Source organism: Crocuta crocuta, unplaced genomic scaffold, assembly GCF_008692635.1.
Source record: "Crocuta crocuta isolate KB4526 unplaced genomic scaffold, BGI_CrCroc_1.0 scaffold142, whole genome shotgun sequence".
Lineage (NCBI taxonomy): Eukaryota > Metazoa > Chordata > Mammalia > Carnivora > Hyaenidae > Crocuta > Crocuta crocuta.
The window spans coordinates 2901908-2927626 of record NW_027528892.1 but is presented as its reverse complement, the minus strand read 5'-3'; the positions used below and the strand labels follow the sequence as shown (position 1 = coordinate 2927626).

Sequence of the window (25719 nt, the reverse complement as noted above, 5' to 3'; positions counted from 1 at the left end):
AGGGTCTCACTGTGCTGGAGGAGCTTCCCCCAGTCCAACGAACGGGAAGAATAAGGGATAAATTATGTCCATGTTTATGTCTCAGTGTATTTCTGACCCTTCCATTGGATTCCTTCTGACTCTGGTTCTTCCTGTGCCAAAGATACGCTCGTCGCTTCCTGTACCTTGTAGTTTAGTTTGCTCCTAATAACTGGTCAGGAATGAGACTACTCCCGAAGAAACCNACCCCACCCTCCAGCAGACTAGCAGACTGATGAACTGCAGATGTTCTTTACACCAAGAATGCAGAAATCCTATAAACTTTCCCAGGATACATCATGTAGCAATGCAAACTGAGCCAAATCTGGACTGAGAGTCCAGGGGTACCAGAGGTGCCCCGCAAAAACTGGTTCACTCTTTCATTCTGTCAGAGTCTAATTCTGTTCTCACCCACAGTGAATAGAGTAAATATAGTTTAAAGAAAAAGACTTTTACTATCACGAAAGCCAGTGGGGTGACCAGAGAGTTCCTGTTTTGGGTAGCCTAGTGGCTAGAAAAATCCATTACAAATCTCATGAGACAGTAAGAGACAATAATGCCCCCAAAGAAGGGAAACCTCTGTGAGCTGCGAGGTGAAGCCAGCTAAAGTCCCCTTGTCCAAGGCTGGGTGATGGACCCACCCAAACTGATAGGGGGATAAAGGATAAGTACTGAGGCCTCAACAGCCCTGGTGACTACTCCAGATTAAGCAAGAGAGCACAGCAATCTGCTGGTCTCCCTGAGCATTTAAGAAACAAACGTAACACACTGGTAGAAGAGGGATGGCTTCTCTGATAGACACTGGCGGTGCCATAACTCTGGGAAGGACCCCGGAGCCCCAGGCAGGTCTGAAAAGTGGGAGCGTTCAGGAAACTGCCCCACGTATTTAGCTGTTTAATAAGGACAGCTGGATATGGGAGGTGCAATTCTGGCTGACTTCTAACCTCTCAATATGTTGACATTGTGAACTTCTTGGTGCTCAGTGAAAAAAGGCTACTGGCTGAAAACTACAACATTCACCGCATACACAGTACTCTTCTGAGTGTGTAGATGTTATGTAAAACTTAAAGGTTTTATTTTTGTTGTTGATGAGGAGGAGGATGGCAGGTGAGAACAAATACCACTCAAATAGATGAAAGGCAAAGCTCTTTGTGACTTACAGCTGGGAACAAGAGAGGGTCAGGCAGAACCCAACAGGGCCTGTAGTGAGGGACAAAGTGACAGCAAGCTGGAGCTGGAAGGAGTAGCTTACGCGAGGTTTAACAATTTCTTAGACTCCAGGGCATAGGGTATGCTCAGCTTTATGGTACCTGGTTCTGAGCTGATTAGGCAATGAGGGCCTGATATGGGGATTATTTGGGGGTGTGGAATTAATCAGCTACTTCAAAAGAGGAACTGACTGGCTTCATGCCAGTCTTCAAAGAGGAGTTAAGACACAATTTTTTAAAGTATATATCAAAACACTGTGATTCTGGTATGAGATCCTGATACATATACACGTATGTAATAGAATTGAGAGCAAAAAATAAGTAGAAATAAATTCTCACAGATGGTCAAATGATTTGGATGTAGCCGTAAAGGACTTCAATAGGGAAAGACCAGCCATTTGAAGAAAAGGCACAAGGAAAACTGAATATACCACATGCAAAAGTTTGGGGTATGTTATACCATTATATAAAAATGAAGAATTACACATGGTTCTCAAACCATATAACTTAGAAGGAAGGAAGCTTTCTCACACTGGACTTGAAAGATAGAAAAAAATTGGTAAGGTGGACTATATCAAAATTTAAAATTGTTGTGCACCAAGGTAAACAATCAACAGAATGAAAATGCAACATACAGAGGGGAGAACTCATAATTCAATAACAAAGAATACATTACCCAATTAAAACATAAGCAAAGAAGATATTTGTAAATGATACATATGTAAATATGACATCAGATAAAGGGTTAGTATCCAAAATCTATAAAGGATTATCAAACTCACCCAAAAAAACAAATAATCCAGTGAAGAATGGGCAAAAGGCATGAATAGACACTTTTCCAGACACATGAAACGATGCTCAACATCACTCATCATCAGAGAAATACAAATAAAAACCACAATGAGATACCACCTCACACCCGTCAGAATGGCTAACATCAACAACTCAGGCAACAACAGATGCTGGTGAGGATGCGGAGAAAGAGGAACGCTTTTGCACTGCTGGTGGGAATGCACACGGGTGCAGCCACTCTGGAACACAGTATGGAGGTTCCTCAAAAACTTAAAAATAGAACTACCCTAAGACCCAGCAATTACACTACTAGATATTTATCCAAGGAATACAGGTGTCCTATTTCAAAGGGGCACACTGCCCCCCCCCCATGTTTATAGCAGCGCTATCGACAAGAGCCAAAGTTTGGAAAGAGCCCAAATGTCCACACAATGGAGTTTGCTTACTTGGCGATCAAAAGGAATGAAATCTTGCCATTTGCAACTATGTGGATGGAACTAGAGGGTATGATGCTAAGCGAAATTAGAGAAACACAAATATCATAGGCCTTCACTCATCTGAGGAATTTACGATACAAAACAGATGAACATAAGGGAAGGGAAGCAAAAATAATATAAAAACAGGGAGGGAGACAAAACATAAGAGACTCTTAAATATGGAGAAAAAACAGTAGGTTGGAGTTATGGAGTTACTTGCAGGGGTTGTGGGAGGGGGGATGGGCTAAATGCATAAGGGGCATTAAGGAATCTACTCCTGAATCATTGTTACACTATATGCTAACTTACTTGGATGTAAATTAAAAAATGAATTAATTTAAAAAACACGTGTGTTGGGGCGCCTGGGTGGCTTAGTCGGTTAAGTGTCCGACTTTCGCTTAGGTCATGATCTTGCGGTTCGTGGGTTCGAGCCCCGCGTCGGGCTCTGTGCTGACTGCCAGCTCAGAGCCTGGAGCCAATTTCGGAGTCTGTGTCTCCCTCTCTCTCTGGCCCTCCCCTGCTCACGCTGTCTCTCTCTCTCTCCGAGAAATAAATAAAAAAATATTTAAAAACAAAACAAAACACGTGTGACTTCATGACAGTATCTGGTGTTCAAGGACCATTTAAGGACATGGGCAGATTTCACACCATCTTAAGCATAGATGAAATGTTAGAATCCTTCAAGGAAGCAGTGGAAGGGAAAGGACGAGAGCTGAAAGGCAGAGTTGGGATTTGAGTGGGAAAGAAAAGTTACAAATGAGGTGTGGCCACTGTCCCAGGCATCGTACAGGGATGGACACAGAACAGATGCTCCGTGTGAGGGCCATGTTCTTTTGAGCGTCTCTGGATATTGGGGAAGTGATGTCCACCCTGTCAGGTGCCTGGGGCTCTCCTGTTGCTCAGTGCGAGAAACCACCTGGGCAAGACAGGGAAAGAGTGGCTGACACCCACCCACAGTGACCACCGCACATCCATGTCTAAATTTACGAGAACTTCAGAGGAAGGTCTTAAAAAAAAACTCCAGTGGTCCCTGCAAGTGGTGACGACTAGACCAGTGCCTGAAGTTGCTGGGATGGGAAGGCCTGGGGCACCCGACCTCGGACAGGCAAGGCAACGCCCCTGCAGCCCCCAGGCCCGCACCGTAGGCATTTCTTTGACCCTCCAACATGCCCAGTCCACACACAGAACCCAGGCAGGGCCAATGCAGCGGCCTCTTAATCTGCCAGAGTCTTGCACTGTAACACCAAAGTCCCCGGCACCAGAGAGCAGGCGCTCATTTCTAAGTATCCCCGCCCACCTCCATTTCTTGCTTTAGCTCAGCCACAGAGACCTGTGTGATGGTCTCACACTCTCAGCAGCGATCCTGACCTCTCACCGCCTCTTGTTCAAAGCTTCAGACTCGAAATGCCTCTGGCCGATCCCATTTCCTCCACCCAACTAATCTACCAGCCTGAATAAACAATCCAGGCAAGAGTCACCAGAAAACCTTGCCAAGTTCACAGAGAGGTAACGGGCCCTATCCTGCCCTGGTGTCTGACCTTCACTGTGGGGGCACCTCAACAACGGTCTTATGTCCACTGTCCCATCAGAAGGCTTTATGACCCACCGCCCTTCACCTCACATGTACACCCCCCAACCAGCCTGGCGCCCACCTGAGACACAGAGATGGCCCCTCCTTCCCCTACCTGGTCCCATTTAATGGCACTGCCACCCATAACACAAAGATGACTCGTACGAAACCTGATCCACAGCTCTACTGGGGTCCATACACCAATCACTACACTGTGGTTGCCTCCACTGAACTCCAAATCTGTGGGTCCAATAGCCAACCAGACACGTCCACTCAAAGTCTCTGGAACATTTCTGACCTGGCCAAGACCTGAGCCTTCATATTTCCTCTGCAAATCTCTTATACCATTGACTTCCCACATCCTAAATGATGGAACATCCATTCTTTCAAACAAGGCCAAAAAGTGGGCCTGTCCCTGACTCCCTCTTCCATCCCGTCTCCCAGCTCCCTCACTCTTCACATCAGAAAATGTGGGAACTCTGTGCAGAAGGCAACCCCACCTCCCCGTCAGGCCACCAGCAGCACTCACCTGCTGGCGTGTCTGTCTACAGACTCCCAGTCTGTCTTCCATTTTGAGGCCATGGGAGTCCATTAAAATCGGGATCAGATCCCCTCCCTCCTCAGTTCCAAACCTTCACTGGCTCCCACTGTCCTCAGGTTAGAGGCCTAGAACCCACACTGTCATTCTCGGCCCGCCCTGAGAACGGCCTGGCCTCCCACGCTGCCACCTGGCTACCACGCTCCCCAGCCCATCAGATGGAACAGGACTGTGGAGCTCCCTCAACAATCCCAGGTCAGTCTCACCTGCAAGCATCTGAACATTCTGGCTCTGTGCCCAGGATGCATGTTACATCTCACCCAGTTACTTGTCAGAAATGGAACTGACCCATAGAACCCAGATTGCATTCAAGACCCTGCGCTTTGTGCAACCACAGGATGGTCAGTTCTGAGACAGAAAGGAATAGGCAAGGATTCTCAGAACATCACCATCCCCTACATACATCTAAATTAGGGTGAAAATTAGGGTGGGTGGGAGCCGGGGACACCCTCTACTCATGGGAGCAGGGTTCACGAGCATTTCTGCCTCCAAAGGGCCCCTGTGGAAGGAGGGAGGCCGCGGGAAACGGGTAACCATGGTAAGGTCCTAAAGCTGAGGTGAACCACCAGGCCTGCTCTTCCCTCCAGCAAAGCGAGGTCAGCCTGATGGTCCCAGCTGAGCTGCTCAGGGCTCACTGCTGCCTCTTACTAGCCGTGTGACTCTGGAGAAAGACTGACCCTCCCTGAGGGCCTGTGCCCTTATCCCATACGATGGGAACGAGACTGTTCTCCCCTCACAGGGTGATACTGATATCACACATCAGTAGCACACGCTATGTATCAGCTAGGACTCTCAGCAGCATCAATGGTTTTGTCTATGTTTTCAGTGCAAACGAAGTGGGAGAGCTTTAAAAATCTGGGTGTAAAGGGCTCCTGGGCGGCTCAGTCAGTTAAGTGTCCGGCTTCAGCTCAGGTCATCATCTTACAGTCAGGCTCTGAGCTGTCAGCACTCCGGAATCTGAAGCCTGCTTCGGATTCTGTGTCTCCCTCTCTCTCTCTGCCCGTCCCCTGCTTGCGCTGTCTCTCAAAAATAAATACACATTAAATTTTTTTAAAATTTGTGTGTGTATTTTTCCCACTTTTTAAGGTTTTAAGAGTATATGATGCACAAAACTTACATCATAAGCAAATACTTAAAAATAAGTGAACTCTTGGGGCACCTGGGTGGCTCAGTCAGTTAAGCGTCCGACTTCGGCTCAGGTCATGATCTCACGGTTCGTGGGTTTGAGCCCCATATCGGGCTCTGTGCTGACAGCTCAGAGCCTGGAGCTGCTTCAGATTCTGTGTCTCCCTCTCTCTCTCACCCTCCCCTGTTCATGCTCTCTCTCTCTCAGAAATAAACACAAAACATTAAAAAAAAGTTAACTCTTACACCAATTATTAAGTGTGTGGATAAATTTAAGTAATTCAGTGTGTTCATTTCTAGTTGCCGACCTGTGCCTATGTATTTGGAGGAATGCTGCTTCATTAGTGTTCCAGTCAGTAGCTGTTTCCTACACTCTTAGGTTAAGGGGGGCACTGAGTAGTACATAGTGCTTGTGCCATACTCTCTGAAGAGGGCATGCGGGCAGCCCTGGACTGGACCGTGGATGGAAGGTGAGGCAGCAGTGCCCTGGTCTGGGACCCAGCTGACCTTGGCTTTGTTCCACAGGGAGTGGTCTTGAGCGGCTGCTTAGCCTGCAGGGGGAAGAGTCACACCGACTCACACACCGACTCACACCTCAGTCTGCCTGCCACCACCTCACCTCATCTGGACCGTGGTCTCTCCACACACAGGCCGGAACCCACCTCATCCCTGAAAGAGCATCGGGAGTACACATCCGCCTGTGCCCTGGCCTCCCCTGCCCCACTGCAGGACCCATCTAAAAAACCTTAAGATCCTCCTTCTTCAATCTGATCATGAGGCTCTGACCCGGCCCAGTCCGCGGTCCCCACCATTCAACGTCTATTTCCAAACCAGCCCTCTTCCCTTCCCTCCAAATCCTCACGCCCACCTATCATGAGAAGTCTCATCTCCATCTTGAGGCCTCTCAGAATACATGTCCAAGATATAACTCAAAATCTTCTCTGTGAAACTCGCGCCTTGCACTGACTTCCCCGTCTCTCTTCTTTCAAATGTCCAGGCAAAAATAAAAACTTCGGATGGTCTTTCACTCCCTCCTTTTATTCACAGACATTCCGGACGAAGCAGGAAATCCTGTTGACTCTAACTTTATGATCTACCCAAAATTTTAAAAATTAATTAATTTTGAGAGAGAGGGAGACCGTGAGCAGGGGGGGGGGGGGGGGGGGGGGGGGAGACGGGGAGAGAGAGAGAGAGAAATCTCAAGGAGGCTCCACACTCTCAGTGTCGTTCCCAAACTCAGAACCAGGAGATCATGACCCGAGCCGAGATGCTTAGCCGACTGAGCCACCCAGGTGCCGCGGGTCTATCCCTCCTCTACTGCCGCGGGTCTGGTCCAGCCCCAACCAATTAAAAATTCTCCTGGAGTCTATTGCCGGGTTGTCCTCCTCCTCGCTGGCTTCACATTCCCTTTTCCCTCTAAACTTCAAATACGTATATACCCCTAAATTAGGTCCCTGGAGCCGTAATGCCTGTGTGTGTGTGTGTGTGAAGTTGGGGGGAGGTCCCTGGGGTATCTCAAGTAACACCAAACGACTCTTAAAAGCCAGAAGGATGTCCAAGGTTCCACTTCAACTCTGACACCATGTACCAGGAATTAGCATCAGAGTCACAGGTTAAGGGTGCCGGCCTACAAGGCGGTGCCCCTGCCCTCAGCTTCCTGCCATTTCAGCTGCGAGCGGCAAGCCCAGGCTCGTTACTTCTGCTTCTCACTGACTGGTTGTAAGTCGGAGCTTCCGAAGACCCCTTCCTCAGGTTTAACTGATTTGCTAGAATGGCTCACGAAACTCAGAGAAACATTTTTCTTGCAGGATCACCAGTTTATTAGAAAAGGATGTAACTCCGAAACAGGCAGATGGAAGGGATACACGCGGCAAGCTGTGGAGACAGGGCGCAGAGCACCCCTGCGGTCTCCAGGAGCGCCCCTCTCCTCCCCTCTCCGGGGCTCACCAGCCCGAAGCTCTCGGAACCCCTCCTTCAGGGTGCTTTGCACGCTGCGTTACACAAGCACGGCTGACTCAGTCATGGGCCACTGGCTACTGGTTTGACCTCCAGCCCATCTCCCCTCTCCCAGGAGCGCGGGGGGGGGTGGGGAAAGACCGAAAGTTCCAGCCCTCTAACCACCAGGTTGGTTCTCCAGGCAAACAGCTTAGGTGCTTCCAAAAATCACCTTCTTCACAGAACAAAATGCAAGTTTATCCCTGTCAACATTTAGGAAATTCCAACAGTTCTGGAAGCCAAGAACCAGGAACTATGGACCGAGACCACATATAGAGCAGAATGATATTCCGGGCATCTTAACACACGTCTCAGTCAGCAAATGGCAGCCCCTCCCACCCCCGCCCCTTCGGCCCTCTACAGCCCGCAGCTGCTCACGCCGCCCCTGCAAACTCACTTCACCACCTGCACTCCGGAGCCCCGACAGGCGGGAGGGGACCCCAACGAGAACGCCCTCTGCTCCCGCCCAGCGGGCCTGACTGCAGGGTGCTGGCCGGGCGCCCCTCCATCCGGGCCTCGGGNACCCCCTCTTCTGCCACTGCCCATCTGCACGGAACCAACCCAGCGTTGCCGAGACCCCACACAGGTCAAGAGGCCCAAGAACACAGGACCCGCAACACCGGCGGAACGCCACCGGAAGTCCCGCCCCACAAGCGCAGGCACCGGGCTCCTTGCTGCGTTTTCATTGGCTCAGCTCCCACCATTGCCTGCCGTGGAGCCTTCTGGGTAACACGTGACTCCCAGGCGGCTGCCCGCCGTCTAGGGGACGAGGTCCTCCCTGACTTCAGGGATGGCGGCAATGGGACAACATGAGGGTGCACCGGAAATGTAGTTCCTGGACCCCTGTGATGCAGCATGGGGTCGCCGACTCCCAGATTTCCACTGAGTGTAGTCTAGGACACCTGCCCCAAATAGAGATCTGTTATTACAGACTCGGGGAAGCACAGGAAATTCCCAAAGGCCACACCACCAAAGGAACAAACCAGACTATTGCTAAAAAATAAAATCAACTGAGTAATTTTGAAAATACAATTGACTTTATTAAATACCTCATCAATCGGGCTGTGTCCTATTCAGCAAGTAGAGGGGAGCTCTGAGGAGTTGTGCAAAATGGAAGATTTTATAGGGAGGAGGTTGGGGTCAGAAAGTTATTAGCAAAGGGGTTTTTAGGCAAGGTTGCCTTTCCTTAGGGGGAAAGCATGCAGATGACCTTACCTTCTTTGGAGGATGGAGAGGGCCCCTGTAGCAGATTACTACATTGGCGCTGATCAGAAAATTCCTGACTGGTTAAATCTACATTTCTGGGAAAAGTTGAAATTGCAGTTAGATTAGGTATTAAGCCCCAGTTCGAGGACTCAGGCCTAAGTGACACATTTTGGGCCTGTGGTTTTCTTTTTAAAGCCAAGGGGCGCCTGGGTGGCTCAGTCCGTTAAGCGTCTGACTTCAGCTTAGGTCATGATCTCAAGGTTCGTGGGTTCGAGCCCTATGTAGGGCTCTGTGCTGACAGCTAGCTCAGAGCCTGGAGCCTATTTCAGATTCTGTAGCTCCCTCGCTCTCTCACCCTCCCCTGCTCACACGGTCTCTCTCTCTCTCAGAAATTAAAATAATAATAATAAACCAAATACACGTCAACTGTTTAATGACCTTCAATATGCAAGGTCAAGGATGAGAAAGAAAAAACCCTAGATGGCATAATGGGGAGTTGGAGGAGGAATATCTGTCTGGCATGGATAACCAGTGACTGTGTTCCAACCTAGCAACACTTTTATTGAGATATTATTTAAAACATCATTTCTTAGATATGTTCCATTTCTTTCGTTAACGTTAAAAATAAAAGTGCCAATTATTTTACCAGCAAAAGATGGCCTTATTTGAGAACATCTGAGAATCGTAACCTGGTACAAGCAAGATTTGGCAAAGCCATAGGCAAGCCTTGAGAACAAAGGAGGAAACCTCCCTTTTATACAGGAAGGGAATTGGGCTGGGTTGTTATAAACTAAAAGTCCATTGGAGTGAAGTGGGAGTTAGAAGTATAATGGATTCTCATGGACTGAGCTATGACTGCCTCTCATTGGCTAGGCTGTTGAAGTTGGATGTAGAGGAAGAAATCTTTCTTCCTCCGGAGGGGATAGTAAAGTGGAATGGACTTGCAGGGTCCATCTTTACTCTTCCTGTTGGGTGTGCGATTGAAGTGCTGGAAGTGAGAACTTCTCCTGCTGGCCTTGCAACTCCATCCTAAATGAAGTTTCCTTTTACTGATTTTCCCACTTGTAAGAATCTGAAACCTTACCACATGTCATTTCCTGCCAAGATATGCATGCCCTTTGACCATGGAAGCCTGCCTGTCTAAAATTAATACAACTCCTTCTGCTTTCTTTTAGTGTTTACGTGGTACATTTTTCTCTATCCAATCACTTTTTATCTATACAGACATGTACTTATATTTAAAGTGGGTTTCTTGTAGACAACATGTTTTGATTCACTCTGGCAATTCACTCTTGTACTTCGTTCCTATTTTTGTCTTCCACCCTTTTTCTCCCTTTTGTAGTTTTAAGGAAATGTTTGAGAGAGGGAGAGAGTGAGCAGGGGAGCCGCAGAGAAAGGGAGACAGAGAATCCTAAGCAGGCTTCATGTTGTTAGCACAGAGCCCGACTGGGGACTTGAACTTGCCAAGCATGATATCATGACCAGAGCCGAAATTAAGAGTGGGGCACTTAACCAACTGAGGCACCCAGGCACCCCTCCCTTTTGTAGTTTTAATTGAGCATTTTATGGATTCCATTTGCTCTCCTTTCTTAACAGTTGTACTTCTTTTTTACTTTGTTTGGTGGTTGCCCTAGAGCTTACAGTATACATCTACAGCTAACAGATAACATTACCATTTCACAGGTAGTGTGTGTACCTCAGTATAACAAAATACTAATTCCTCTCATTCCTTGCATCATTGCTGTTATTCATTTCACTTAAATATATTCCCACATATATACTCAAATGCATTGTTGCTATTTGTTTTGACAAACTAATCTGTTAGCTCAATTGATAAGACAAATAGTTCTTATTGTACCTTCACGTATTTTTCTTTGTAGATGTGAATTTCTGAGCTATACCATTTCCCCTCTCTCTAAAGGACTTCTTTTAACATTTCTTTCAAGGAAGATCTACCAACAAACTTTCCACTTTTGTTTGAGAAATTATTTCTCCACTTTTGAAGTATAACTTCACAGGGTACAAAATTCTAGATTGATGGGTCTTTTTTCTCTCAACACTTTAAATACTGCACTCCACTCTTCTTGCATTGTTTCTAAGAAGTTGGGTGTCATTATCTTTGTTCCTCGAGAAATAAAGTGTTTTCTTTCTCTGACCTGTTTCGGAGTTTTGTTTTTTTATCTTTGATTGTCTGTTGTTTGAAAAATGCGATTTCTGTGTGTTTTTTCTTGNAGAAATTATTTCTCCACTTTTGAAGTATAACTTCACAGGGTACAAAATTCTAGATTGATGGGTCTTTTTTCTCTCAACACTTTAAATACTGCACTCCACTCTTCTTGCATTGTTTCTAAGAAGTTGGGTGTCATTATCTTTGTTCCTCGAGAAATAAAGTGTTTTCTTTCTCTGACCTGTTTCGGAGTTGTTTTTGTTTTTTTATCTTTGATCGTCTGTTGTTTGAAAAATGCGATTTCTGTGTGTTTTTTCTTTTAGCATCTTTCCTGCTTGGTGTTCTCTGAGCTTTCCAGATCTGTACCTGGACGTCTAAATTTGGGTAAACTTGGAGTAAAGTCTCAGTCGCTATTGTTTCAATCATTTCCTCCATTCCTCTCTGTCTTTTCCTTCTGGTATTGTCATTATATACCTGTTACACTTTTTCAGTTGTTCCATAGTCATGAGCTTTATGAAACAGAAAGTTTTCAATGTAAATATAAATTTACATATAATTACCTTACTTTTTGCATTGTTTTGTGCATGGTGAGGTTTGAATGATACAATCAGAATGGCATCTTGAATCGTTTCCCACGTATCGCTCCCAAACTGTTTTCTTTCCATTTCCTATTTTATAATGCCTGTTGCCCTTTCTAAAGTTCAAATTTCTCAATAAGTCACCTGGTTTGAAGAGGACATGATAAAAAGATGACCTCGAGCAAGAAATCATACCAGCAGACTGCCTTTGGGCCTGAACTGCAACTCTTCCACGGTCCCCAGCCTGTTGGCCTGCTCTGCAGATTTTCCACTTGCCGGCCATCACAAATGCTTTAGCTAATTCTTTAAATCACATATCCACCCCCGCCCCACCCCTCTCTCTCCACACACACCCTGATGGTTCTCTGAGAGCCCAATACACAACAGAACACTTAAAAATGGCAAGATAGTAAATTTTATGTGTATTTTACACAATTAAAATTTTTTTTTTTAATGCTCTAGGAACTTTTATGATACAAAGACATAGTTTTAAAGACACTACTAGAAAAAAGAAGCCAAACAAGGATTCTCCAGAAAGGTGTTTCAGATGGTTCAAAATTTTTTATTGATAATGAACTCAAATGAAACTGAATTTAAATTTACTTTAATTTCACTTTCTCATTCTAAACCACTCTTACAATCAGTGATTATTAGCACCTTTGTTGTTTATGAACAGCGCCCCTCTAATACATAACACAGAGCCTTGCCAGTCATTCAGTGCCATGTTTTTGCAAACGCAACACAGACAATACTAAAAATACATATATGCACTTAGTGAAAACAGCTATACAATAGTAAGTGCAGGATTCTATTTATATAAAATTCTAGAAAATGCAAATGATAGTGCCCACCTAGGGATAGCAAAGTTGCACAGGACTGGGGAGGGAGAGAAGTACAAAGGGGCCAAAGGAACTCTATATAGGGGCTATGGATTCTTAATTATCATGACTCTGGCGATGCTCCCACTGTGCATACGTATATGAAAATATATTCTACACCTTTAATAACTGCAGTTTAACTTATGCCAATACCTCAATAAAGCTGTTAAGAAATAAAGATTCCATACGAAATCTGGATCTCCTCTTCCTCTAGAAATATCACACCTGGCAAAGCTGTTACTGACTCCATCGACACCCTTCCCAATATCTTCGGTATGTTAACTCTGATTCCTTCTCAGAACAGAAGGAAATGCTGACAAATGAGGAAACCGTATTAAGCAAAATAAGCCAGTCACAAAAAGACAAATACTATAGGACTCCACTCACATGAGGTCTCCGAGCAGTCAAATCCACAGAGACACAGTATAAAAACAAAGTTGCCAGGTGTGGTGGGGGGCAGGTAGAAGCTTGTCTTGTGGGTCTAGTTTCAGTTTTGCCAGAGGAAAGGAATTCTGGAAACTAGTTGCACAAATACGTGAAATTTTTAACACTACTAAACTGCACAATTCAAAGAGAGGGTAAGCTGTGCTATGTATGCACAACGCACACATAAAACAAAGAACTATATTATGGTAGTTCCCAGGAATAAATGAGAGCAGGTATTTGGCTGAAGCCTTTCTCCCTTTGCAATACTCTCTGATGTGAACTTTTTAGGGCCAAATGAGGTTGGACTTTTAGATGAACAAATGCTTGTATTTGTAGCACAAACAAGGTCTTTTTTCATTGTGAATTCTCTGATATGGAATGAGGCTGGAGCTGCACCTAAAGACCACGCGTTGACTACACTCACAAGGTCTTCCTCCAGTGACCTCTTGGTGTCTAATGATCGGTGAACTGTACCAAAACAATTTCCCACATTCACTACATGGTAATATCTTGGATTGTGGGTAACTTGTTCTGCAAGTGTTGTGCAAGATGAGCAGATATTTCTCATAAATTTTAACTCGATAAATGAGCGATGTCTTGCAATTCGAATAGTACGAGCCGCCCAACGTCACATCATCACAAGTGAGCCACTGGTTCCTGCAATTCACTTTGATATATGGGTGTTCTGGATTACAAGCATGTTTCTGGAAGGAATTATGCTCGCAAACCAAGGTTTTACTGTACTTCATAAGGTGCTTCTCCAAGGTAATGAGTTTCAAGTGGTACCTAAAAGATTCACCATATTCTCTGCATTTACAAGTTGCTTTACAGGTGTAATTCTCTGCTAATGGGTTGGAGTTGTATCTAAAGCATTCCCCACATTTCTGGTGCTCATAGATCTGTCTTCATTGTGGATTTTCTGGTGATGGACGAGGTGGGACTTTCTAATGAAGGCCTTCTGACATTTGCTGCACTCGTACGGCCTTTCTCCAGTGTGGATTTTCTGATGCTCCACAAGTATATGTTTGTGACTAAAGGCTTTCCCACATTCGCTGCACTCATAAGGCCTCTCTCCAGTGTGATTTCTCCAATGTTTAATAAGGTTGGAGTTGTACCGAAAGAACTTCCCACACACGCTGCACTCATAAGGCCTTTCTCCAGTGTGAACTCTCTTATGTCTAATGAGTCTACAGTGGTACCTAAAGGATTTCCCACATTCACTGCACTCATAAGGCCTCTCTCCGGTGTGATTTTGCCAATGCTTAATGAGCTTGGACTTGTACCTAAAGAATTCCCCACACAAGCTGCACTCATAAGGCCTTTCTCCAGTGTGAACTCTTTGATGTCTAATGAGTGTAGAGGTGTACCGAAAGAATTTCCCACATTCTCTGCACTCATAAGGCCTTTCTCCAGTGTGAACCCTCTGATGTTTAATGAGTGTGGAATTGTACCGAAAGAACTTGCCACATTCACTGCACTCATAAGGCTTTTCTGCAGTGTGAACTCTCTGATGTCTAATGAACGTGGAGCTGTACCTGAAAAACTTCCCACACTCGTTGCACTCATACGGCCTTTCTCCAGTGTGCACCCTCTCATGTCGTATGAGTCTATAGTTGTACCTGAAGAATTTTCCACATTCTCTGCATTCATAAGGCCTTTCTCCACTGTGAAGTTTCTGATGTTTCATGAAGTTGGCATTGTACTTAAAGAATTCCCCACATTTGCTACATTCATAAGGGCTTAATCCAGTGTGAACTCTCTGGTGACTAACGAGTGTGGAGTTGTACCGAAAGAATTTCCCACATTCACTGCACTTAAAAGGTCTTTCTCCAGTGTGAATTTTCTGGTGCTGAACAAGGTGGAACTTTCTAATGAAGGCCATCCCACATTTGCTGCACTCATAGGGTCTTATTCCAGTGTGGCTTTTCTGGTGCTCGACAAGTACCTGTTTTTGCTTGAAGGCCTTCCCACACTGAATGCACTTGTAATCACTTTGTGCACTTTCAAAAGCCTCCCCGCACTCAGGGTCCCTGTGTGGTTTCAACACACTGCGAGGGGCCAGGTACTGGGGCAGGCCTGTGCGGGCTGGGAAGTCCTTCCTGCCTTGGCTGCGTGTGCAGCTACTCTCAGCCACTTGAACACTGTCGTTCATTGCAGAGGAAGGCCTCCCCTCCTCCCTTCTGGAAAACTGATCTTCAATCTGTTCCTTTTGGTTTGTCCCACGAATGTATAGCTCTCTATCAGGGTACATTCCATCCTGCTCAGCCGAGGGCAACATGTCTTTCCACACTGGGCCACATGTCTCACAGGGCTGGGCCTCCTGGATGGATGGACCTGGCTTTGAAATCCTGACCTGTGACACCTCCTCGTCCCGGGCTCCAGGCCAGCAACCTGTAAGCAGAGAAATGCTGCTCAAGCGCACGCTGACCTTGTTGGGAAGAGGGAGCCCTGTCGGGAATGCACATCAGACACCCCATGGACGAGGCCATGGGACAGCTCACGGGCTGGGGGACTCGAGATGGTGAGAGGGCCTGCTGTGCAGAGCAAGGCCTGGCCAGCGCCCACGACAGTACAGCCCTGACCCTGGGGAAGGACACAAGGGAGGGGTGCTGTCTCGCCCCATGTGGGCTGCTACGACAAAATACCACAGACTGGGTGGCTTATTATAAACAATAGTGATTTATTTCTCACAGTCCTGGAGGCTGGGATTCTGAGATCAGGGTGCCAGCATGGTGGGGTGAGAGTCCTCTTCTAGGCTGTCAACTTCTCACTGTGTCCTCACATAGCGGAAGGGGCTGAGACGTCAGCGGGGTTTCTTCTACAGGGGCACTAGCCCCACCCATGAGAGCTCTGCCTTCATGACCAGAGTGCCATCTCCTAACACCCCTATACTGGGCATGAGGAATTGGTGGTGGGGGTGGGGCTGGGGCTGGGGCACAAACACTTAAAACACAGCAGGTGGCCTGTCGGGAGGAGAGACAGGGATTCAGGTCACTCCTGGGCAAAGGGCTACGTCTGCTGGAGACTGGTGAGCACCGTGGAGGAAACAGTAGACAGACTAGAAATACCTACCTAACGACAACAGAGACACTGCAATTCAGGAACTACTTAAGGACACGTGCAGACCTCACGATATCCTACATACAGTCAGATGCTGGAGAGCCCTGCGAAGGCCGCGATGAAACAGAACAAGAGGTGAAGGCTAACAAGTGTTGGATTGTGGTGGAAAGGGGACCAGACTTCAGAGTAGAAGTGAAAACGGGAAAGGAGAGGTAGAAATGAGGTCTGGTGGGGCGCCTGGGTGACTCAGTCAGTTAAGCATCTGACTTCAGCTCAGGTCATGATCTCACACTTCGTGGGTTCGAGCCCCGCATCGGGCTCTGGGCCGACAGCTCAGAGCTTGGAGCCTGCTTCGGATTCTGTCTCTCCCTCTCTTTGCCCCTGCCCTGCTCACACTCTGCCTGTCTCTTGCTCTCTCAAAAATAAATAAACGTTAAAAAAAAAAAGGAAAAAGATAAAAGAAATGAGATCTGGCCTGTCCTGGCACCAAACGATGGTGGACAAAGGACAGACTCCCAGCTCTGACACACACCTCTCCCCAGCCCCATACCACCAGGGCCATGTACTTTTGGGTGTCTCTTGCCCCTGATGTAGTAATGTCTGCCTATTAGGCACCCAGGGTCCTCCCCATGGCTCCAGTGAGCACTTTCGTGGCACCTGCAATAGGCCAGTCCTGGGTGAAAGAAAGGAAAAGCAATGGCCAGGATGCGCCCGAAACAACCCAACACAGGACATCCAACATCTTACAATTNTGTTTTTGCAAACGCAACACAGACAATACTAAAAATACATATATGCACTTAATGAAAACAGCTATACAATAGTAAGTGCAGGATTCTATTTATATAAAATTCTAGAAAATGCAAATGATAGTGCCCACCTAGGGATAGCAAAGTTGCACAGGACTGGGGAGGGAGAGAAGTACAAAGGGGCCAAAGGAACTCTATATAGGGGCTATGGATTCTTAATTATCATGACTCTGGCGATGCTCCCACTGTGCATACGTATATGAAAATATATTCTACACCTTTAATAACTGCAGTTTAACTTCTGCCAATACCTCAATAAAGCTGTTAAGAAATAAAGATTCCATACGAAATCTGGATCTCCTCTTCCTCTAGAAATATCACACCTGGCAAAGCTGTTACTGACTCCATCGACACCCTTCCCAATATCTTCGGTATGTTAACTCTGATTCCTTCTCAGAACAGAAGGAAATGCTGACAAATGAGGAAACCGTATTAAGCAAAATAAGCCAGTCACAAAAAGACAAATACTATAGGACTCCACTCACATGAGGTCTCCGAGCAGTCAAATCCACAGAGACACAGTATAAAAACAAAGTTGCCAGGTGTGGTGGGGGGCAGGTAGAAGCTTGTCTTGTGGGTCTAGTTTCAGTTTTGCCAGAGGAAAGGAATTCTGGAAACTAGTTGCACAAATACGTGAAATTTTTAACACTACTAAACTGCACAATTCAAAGAGAGGGTAAGCTGTGCTATGTATGCACAACGCACACATAAAACAAAGAACTATATTATGGTAGTTCCCAGGAATAAATGAGAGCAGGTATTTGGCTGAAGCCTTTCTCCCTTTGCAATACTCTCTGATGTGAACTTTTTAGGGCCAAATGAGGTTGGACTTTTAGATGAACAAATGCTTGTATTTGTAGCACAAACAAGGTCTTTTTTCATTGTGAATTCTCTGATATGGAATGAGGCTGGAGCTGCACCTAAAGACCACGCGTTGACTACACTCACAAGGTCTTCCTCCAGTGACCTCTTGGTGTCTAATGATCGGTGAACTGTACCAAAACAATTTCCCACATTCACTACATGGTAATATCTTGGATTGTGGGTAACTTGTTCTGCAAGTGTTGTGCAAGATGAGCAGATATTTCTCATAAATTTTAACTCGATAAATGAGCGATGTCTTGCAATTCGAATAGTACGAGCCGCCCAACGTCACATCATCACAAGTGAGCCACTGGTTCCTGAAATTCACTTTGATATATGGGTGTTCTGGATTACAAGCATGTTTCTGGAAGGAATTATGCTCGCAAACCAAGGTTTTACTGTACTTCATAAGGTGCTTCTCCACGGTAATGAGTTTCAAGTGGTACCTAAAAGATTCACCATATTCTCTGCATTTACAAGTTGCTTTACAGGTGTAATTCTCTGCTAATGGGTTGGAGTTGTATCTAAAGCATTCCCCACATTTCTGGTGCTCATAGATCTGTCTTCATTGTGGATTTTCTGGTGATGGACGAGGTGGGACTTTCTAATGAAGGCCTTCTGACATTTGCTGCACTCGTACGGCCTTTCTCCAGTGTGGATTTTCTGATGCTCCACAAGTATATGTTTGTGACTAAAGGCTTTCCCACATTCGCTGCACTCATAAGGCCTCTCTCCAGTGTGATTTCTCCAATGTTTAATAAGGTTGGAGTTGTACCGAAAGAACTTCCCACACACGCTGCACTCATAAGGCCTTTCTCCAGTGTGAACTCTCTTATGTCTAATGAGTCTACAGTGGTACCTAAAGGATTTCCCACATTCACTGCACTCATAAGGCCTCTCTCCGGTGTGATTTTGCCAATGCTTAATGAGCTTGGACTTGTACCTAAAGAATTCCCCACACAAGCTGCACTCATAAGGCCTTTCTCCAGTGTGAACTCTTTGATGTCTAATGAGTGTAGAGGTGTACCGAAAGAATTTCCCACATTCTCTGCACTCATAAGGCCTTTCTCCAGTGTGAACCCTCTGATGTTTAATGAGTGTGGAATTGTACCGAAAGAACTTGCCACATTCACTGCACTCATAAGGCTTTTCTGCCGTGTGAACTCTCTGATGTCTAATGAACGTGGAGCTGTACCTGAAAAACTTCCCACACTCGTTGCACTCATACGGCCTTTCTCCAGTGTGCACCCTCTCATGTCGTATGAGTCTATAGTTGTACCTGAAGAATTTTCCACATTCTCTGCATTCATAAGGCCTTTCTCCACTGTGAAGTTTCTGATGTTTCATGAAGTTGGCATTGTACTTAAAGAATTCCCCACATTTGCTACATTCATAAGGGCTTAATCCAGTGTGAACTCTCTGGTGACTAACGAGTGTGGAGTTGTACCGAAAGAATTTCCCACATTCACTGCACTTAAAAGGTCTTTCTCCAGTGTGAATTTTCTGGTGCTGAACAAGGTGGAACTTTCTAATGAAGGCCATCCCACATTTGCTGCACTCATAGGGTCTTATTCCAGTGTGGCTTTTCTGGTGCTCGACAAGTACCTGTTTTTGCTTGAAGGCCTTCCCACACTGAATGCACTTGTAATCACTTTGTGCACTTTCAAAAGCCTCCCCGCACTCAGGGTCCCTGTGTGGTTTCAACACACTGCGAGGGGCCAGGTACTGGGGCAGGCCTGTGCGGGCTGGGAAGTCCTTCCTGCCTTGGCTGCGTGTGCAGCTACTCTCAGCCACTTGAACACTGTCGTTCATTGCAGAGGAAGGCCTCCCCTCCTCCCTTCTGGAAAACTGATCTTCAATCTGTTCCTTTTGGTTTGTCCCACGAATGTATAGCTCTCTATCAGGGTACATTCCATCCTGCTCAGCCGAGGGCAACATGTCTTTCCACACTGGGCCACATGTCTCACAGGGCTGGGCCTCCTGGATGGATGGACCTGGCTTTGAAATCCTGACCTGTGACACCTCCTCGTCCCGGGCTCCAGGCCAGCAACCTGTAAGCAGAGAAATGCTGCTCAAGCGCACGCTGACCTTGTTGGGAAGAGGGAGCCCTGTCGGGAATGCACATCAGACACCCCATGGACGAGGCCATGGGACAGCTCACGGGCTGGGGGACTCGAGATGGTGAGAGGGCCTGCTGTGCAGAGCAAGGCCTGGCCAGCGCCCACGACAGTACAGCCCTGACCCTGGGGAAGGACACAAGGGAGGGGTGCTGTCTCGCCCCATGTGGGCTGCTACGACAAAATACCACAGACTGGGTGGCTTATTATAAACAATAGTGATTTATTTCTCACAGTCCTGGAGGCTGGGATTCTGAGATCAGGGTGCCAGCATGGTGGGGTGAGAGTCCTCTTCTAGGCTGTCAACTTCTCACTGTGTCCTCACATAGCGGAAGGGGCTGAGACGTCAGCGGGGTTTCTTCTACAGGGGCACTAGCCCCACCCATGAGAGCTCTGCCTTCATGACCAGAGTGCCATCTCCTAACACCCCTATACTGGGCATGAGGAATTGGTGGTGGGGGTGGGGCTGGGGATGGGGCACAAACACTTAAAACACAGCAGGTGGCCTGTCGGGAGGAGAGACAGGGATTCAGGTCACTCCTGGGCAAAGGGCTACGTCTGCTGGAGACTGGTGAGCACCGTGGAGGAAACAGTAGACAGACTAGAAATACCTACCTAACGACAACAGAGACACTGCAATTCAGGAACTACTTAAGGACACGTGCAGACCTCACGATATCCTACATACAGTCAGATGCTGGAGAGCCCTGCGAAGGCCGCGATGAAACAGAACAAGAGGTGAAGGCTAACAAGTGTTGGATTGTGGTGGAAAGGGGACCAGACTTCAGAGTAGAAGTGAAAACGGGAAAGGAGAGGTAGAAATGAGGTCTGGTGGGGCGCCTGGGTGACTCAGTCAGTTAAGCATCTGACTTCAGCTCAGGTCATGATCTCACACTTCGTGGGTTCGAGCCCCGCATCGGGCTCTGGGCCGACAGCTCAGAGCTTGGAGCCTGCTTCGGATTCTGTCTCTCCCTCTCTTTGCCCCTGCCCTGCTCACACTCTGCCTGTCTCTTGCTCTCTCAAAAATAAATAAACGTTAAAAAAAAAAAGGAAAAAGATAAAAGAAATGAGATCTGGCCTGTCCTGGCACCAAACGATGGTGGACAAAGGACAGACTCCCAGCTCTGACACACACCTCTCCCCAGCCCCATACCACCAGGGCCATGTACTTTTGGGTGTCTCTTGCCCCTGATGTAGTAATGTCTGCCTATTAGGCACCCAGGGTCCTCCCCATGGCTCCAGTGAGCACTTTCATGGCACCTGCAATAGGCCAGTCCTGGGTGAAAGAAAGGAAAAGCAATGGCCAGGATGCGCCCGAAACAACCCAACACAGGACATCCAACATCTTACAATTACAAGGACTTCAGAGGAGACACCGTAGAAACAAGCCAGCGCCCCCACATTAGTAACTAGGTTGGGCCTGAAAGTCCTGACACAGGCAAGAGCGCCCAAGAAATGCCAGCGCGAGTCCGGGGGGGCCTGGGGGGCCACGGCTCCAAGCATCTAGACCAGGTGACCACGCCAGGGACACGCAAGGTCCGAGGGGTCTCTCAGACAAACATCCACGTTTCTGACTTCCGCGCCCTGGGACCGGCTGGCGCGGAGCGGGTGCAGGGCACACTACCCAGTTCTGCCAGGAGACCAGGAGAGGAGGCAGGACCTTTGGTCTTGGGGGAAGGACAGAGCTGCCCGTGGGGAGAAGGGGCAGAACAGAGCCCAGCCTGGGACGCGGGGCTCGGCGTGAGGGCCTTACCTAGGGACGACAGCAGCGCAAAGTTCTCCCTCATCACAGCACGGTACAGGAGTCTCTGAGCTCCATCAAGGAGGCCCCACTCTTCCTGGGAGAAGTGTATGGCCACGTCCTCGAAGACCACACGGCTCTGCCAAGATTGGAACGTTTTGGCTCCCGAACAGCTTCTTGTGTCGACTGCGTCCTGGGGATTCTATATTTATCTATTTGCCATCCACTGATTACGGCGCTAAACCAACGGCTGTTAGGATCCACATCTGTTGGGGTCTCCTCTGAAACCCAGAGCCCACACTCTGACCCACCTCCTTCACGGACTCACACACCAAGTCAACACCTCCTGTGCCCTCAATCAGCTGGGGCCAGGTACCAGACAACCACCTCCTCTACCCCAGATCCACTAAAATTCTACAAAATACCCATCCTGAGGCTTTTCCCTTACCCTTCATTTCTCCCACAAAGACAAATAAATGCTCTGCCCTAAGGATTCCCTTTGCTGGGGTTTATGCCTTCTAACCAAATCCGGCGCTTCCCCACGTGGCCGTGTCACACGGTGTGCTCCCGCCTCCTTGAGAAATAGAATAAAAACCTTCTTTCGGCAACATCAGTCTCCACGTCATCACTTGCCCACTTCCGTGGACTAAAATCCTGCGGGTGCCATTCCTGATACACTTCTCTCGCCTGGACCTTCGGTCCTCCCCCCCCACACCCATCCCTGCTCACCCTCCTCCCCGGCTTCCCAACATGGAAGACTCACCAGCTGCTGGTGGCATGGGCGTCTGCCCTCATTACCACTGATCACTGTGTCCAGGGCACAGCATAAAAGGGAGCCTGGGGGCTCGGGGATGCGGGGGTCTCCCTCTCTCCCACCGGCTAGTTACCCTGGGGTCCCCCGTGTCTGAGAGGGAAGACTCAGACTCTCCAATGAACTTGGACTCACCCCTCCACCTTAAGCACCCGGAGCCACTCACACTCCTCCTCACCTGGATATCGCTCGTGGACTCCCTTCTCTCCTGACGCTGACCCCTCCACAGACACCTCCCCAGACACCCCCAGCCCACGCTGGCATTTCCTTCACTTCCCCATAGGCCATTCTGCACATGGAACCCAGGCAGTGCATGGCAAATGCATCCGGGGTCCGTTAAGGCCCAGTCCTGCCCCTGAACACGGCGAGTCCCCAGGTCCCCCAGTGCCAAGCTGGCCCCTGGCCTCGCTTCAAAGGTCCCCCTACTAGGCCCCACGTCTTGTCTCATCCTCAGGCACCCTGCCCATGTGAAGACCTCACATACCCTCTGCCCCTTTGCCTATGTATTTCACCCACCGTCCCATAACTAACCGTCCCATAAGCAGTGGGAACCTTCTTCTCTCCTCTGAAGGCCAGGACACTTATGTCCCCACCCACAAGTCCACGCCATGTTAGGCCTGGCAGCTCTTCAAGCTGATCTACTGCCCTCTCAACATCTAGCTCACGTGCACTGAAGTCTCAAAGTCTCAGAACACTTTCTCACTCCTACACCCACCATCTCTCCCTCTCTGTTCTGTCTCTCTCTCTCTCTCACACACAACTCACACATAGATGCTTAGCTTCCTCAGCTTTATGAGGCCCAGAACCCCACCCAGGTGCCCAATCAAGGAACCCAGGACTCAGATCACACCCTTTATTCCATCCCTGCTCCTCTAAGGGCATCGCTGCCACGACCCAGAGCCGAGGCCTCCTGGATCTGACCCATCTTCATCCGAGCCCACGCCCCGGCCCCCACGCTGTGGCTGCTTCCAACCCAAATCTACTCTGCAGCTCCAGACTGCGTGTAACAAAGTGCCTACGTGACACCTCCCCTTGGGGCCCCTGAAATATCTGTGACAAAGACAAAAACGAAGTCCCCTTATTTCACCTGGAAATTCCTCCTATGGCTGGCTTCCTCCAGTTTAGCTGAAGCACCCATCCTTCAGAACAAGGCCAAGACCCCAGGGGGGACCCCCGACCTTTCCCTCTCTCCCGCCTCCTCACTTCCCCGGGTCTCTACATCACAAAATAGGAGCAGCTCTGATTCAACATTCAACACACACCCAGAAACCGACGGCTCCTCTGCTTCCACAGCCACCACTCTTCTGTAGCCACGATGCTCACCTGGACTCTCACCCGGGCCTCCCTGCCCTCACACCCCCACCTGTCTTCCACTCCGCGGCCAACGGAGCCTGTTACAATCTGGGTCACAGCACCTTCCTCTTCTGTTTCCAACCTTCCCTACTTCCAACCTACCTCACACTGGAGACCCAGAACCCCAGGCTGTCACTCAGGGTCTGGTACCCGTGCACCCCTACCCACCCCCAGCCTGGCTCCCCATTCTCACCAGATATGAGAGAGACTTGCAGTTTGCAAACATCCCAGCTAAGTCTCACCCACAGGCACGTGAACATTCTGGATCCCGCAGCCAGGATTCCCTGCCACATCTGACCACATCACTTGCTAGGAATGGGAGCCGCTCCACATACAATCTAAGACCAAATACAGGATCCTGGGCCGGAGAGAAGCACAGGGTCTTCAGACTCGAGAGCGACCAGGACAGGAGAAGGTTCCTGGAGCAGGACACTGCCACTCCCTGGGGGCATACACACAGGGTGCCAAAACCACCTGGGTGCCAATCGGGATGGTTGAAAGGTGTGACACCCTCCACTCACCTGCACGGGGTCCATAAGCATTTCTGCCACCGCCATGGGGCCCTATGGGAAGGAGACCAGGAGACCATTTGAAATGGGGAGCTGTGGAAGGGTCTTCTGAACTGAGCTGGACCACCACCCATGTCCTTCCCTGAGCAAAGTGACCTCAGCCTCATGGTCTAAGTTCAGCTCCTCAATAAACAGTGTTGCCTCTTATTGGCAGGGTAACCCTGGAGAAGGACTGAGCCTAAGGGGGGGAAATACTTATTGGGATAAGAATGCTTCCAACCTCATAGGTTAATATTGGTACCGAAATGTCAGGAGTACATGCTATGTAACAGCTCTGTCCATAGAATCCATCTGCCATAGGGCAAATGAAGTGCTAGGGTTTTGAAATTTAAGGTCTTTATAGCTTTTTACAATTTCAGAAGATATCACAGATCAAACTTCATATTGTAAATAGATTAAAATTAATCTCAAGTAAATTATGAAGTGTTTGCATAAATTTAACTTGTTGAATAGGTTCATTTTTAATTATCTACCCACGCATACATATTTAGAGGAATATTAATTAGTACGTAAGTCAACACATTTTTTACACAATTTAAGTGGACCAGTTGTAGGAAAAGGTTGGGCAGGCAGAGAAGCTACTGGTCCACACGGCGACCAGACCTGCTGCTATGTAATCCTCAAAAGGGAGTTTGTTGGAGGCCCTGGACTGGCCAGCGGCTCATCCTTCTTGCCCTGAGCGGTGTAGATGACAAGCAGTACCCTGTGTGGGACCTTGGCGCCCCATCAGCCTGGAGGACATTTCCCTTGTTCCACAGACAGTGGTCCTGAGGGTCGCCTGAGCCCGCAGTTGAAGAGTCTACACCAGCACACAACTCTGGCTCCACCAAAGGGCAGTTTCTCCCCCCACCAAGGTCTCCGTTCCTAGAGACGCGGGAGGAGGATCTTTCCTATAGCAAATCTGCTCTTTTCCGAAGGAAGCATCAGGGATGCCAGCACCTGCTTCCCATGCCCTCCTCTCTCTCACCATCTGAAGATCTCCTCCTCGGTCGGANTGCAGGCGACACTCCGCCCCGCCCCCCAGCTCCCACTCAGGAGCCGCTGCGAGCCCCACCGCAGGGGCGGGACCCGGACCCCGAACCAGGACGTCCTCCGCTCCCGGCCGGGGGCCNGGGGGTCCCAGCCCCTACCTGCGCCGGCCTCACCGGCGCGGCCTCCGCCTCCGACCGGTGGGAAGAGCCGGGCGGGGACGGCGACTCTGCCTGCGCCCTCCCGCTCCCTCACCTCCGCGCCAACCACGCGCCTTAGAAACCCTGAACCCGTGAAACCAAGAGCAACCGAAAGGACACCGACAAGGAGCACCGGAAGTGCCGCCCCCACCCGGTCAACGTCGCCTTCTCAGGCCCTCATTGGCTCAG

The 25719-nt window shown here is 48.4% G+C and overlaps 3 protein-coding genes across 4 annotated transcripts in view; all 3 read right to left on the bottom strand.

The window, feature by feature from the left end:
- LOC144225761 (uncharacterized) overlaps positions 1-21690 on the bottom strand; it is a 27801-nt gene extending 6111 nt beyond the window's left edge. Inside the window, exon 1 of the mRNA XM_077757031.1 lies at positions 21641-21690. The gene's annotated coding sequence lies outside the window, so the exon portion shown is untranslated. The remainder of the gene's footprint in view (positions 1-21640) is intronic.
- On the bottom strand, positions 12272-15376 carry LOC144225764 (uncharacterized). Its single transcript, XM_077757034.1, has one exon. The coding sequence runs from the start codon at positions 15313-15315 to the stop codon at positions 13882-13884; it is 1434 nt and encodes a 477-aa protein (XP_077613160.1). The 5' UTR covers positions 15316-15376; the 3' UTR covers positions 12272-13881.
- On the bottom strand, positions 18182-25719 carry LOC144225754 (uncharacterized). Of its 2 annotated transcripts, XM_077757013.1 has the most exons (4): positions 25492-25719; positions 24314-24355; positions 21641-21767; positions 18182-19821 (listed from the first exon to the last, which is right to left on the bottom strand). In XM_077757013.1, the coding sequence occupies exons 2-4, from the start codon at positions 24347-24349 to the stop codon at positions 18275-18277; spliced, it is 1710 nt and encodes a 569-aa protein (XP_077613139.1). In that variant the 5' UTR covers positions 24350-24355; positions 25492-25719; the 3' UTR covers positions 18182-18274. The 2 variants fall into 2 exon arrangements, with proteins under 2 accessions (XP_077613139.1, XP_077613140.1); XM_077757014.1 differs by lacking the exon at positions 25492-25719 and having other exon boundaries at positions 24314-24437.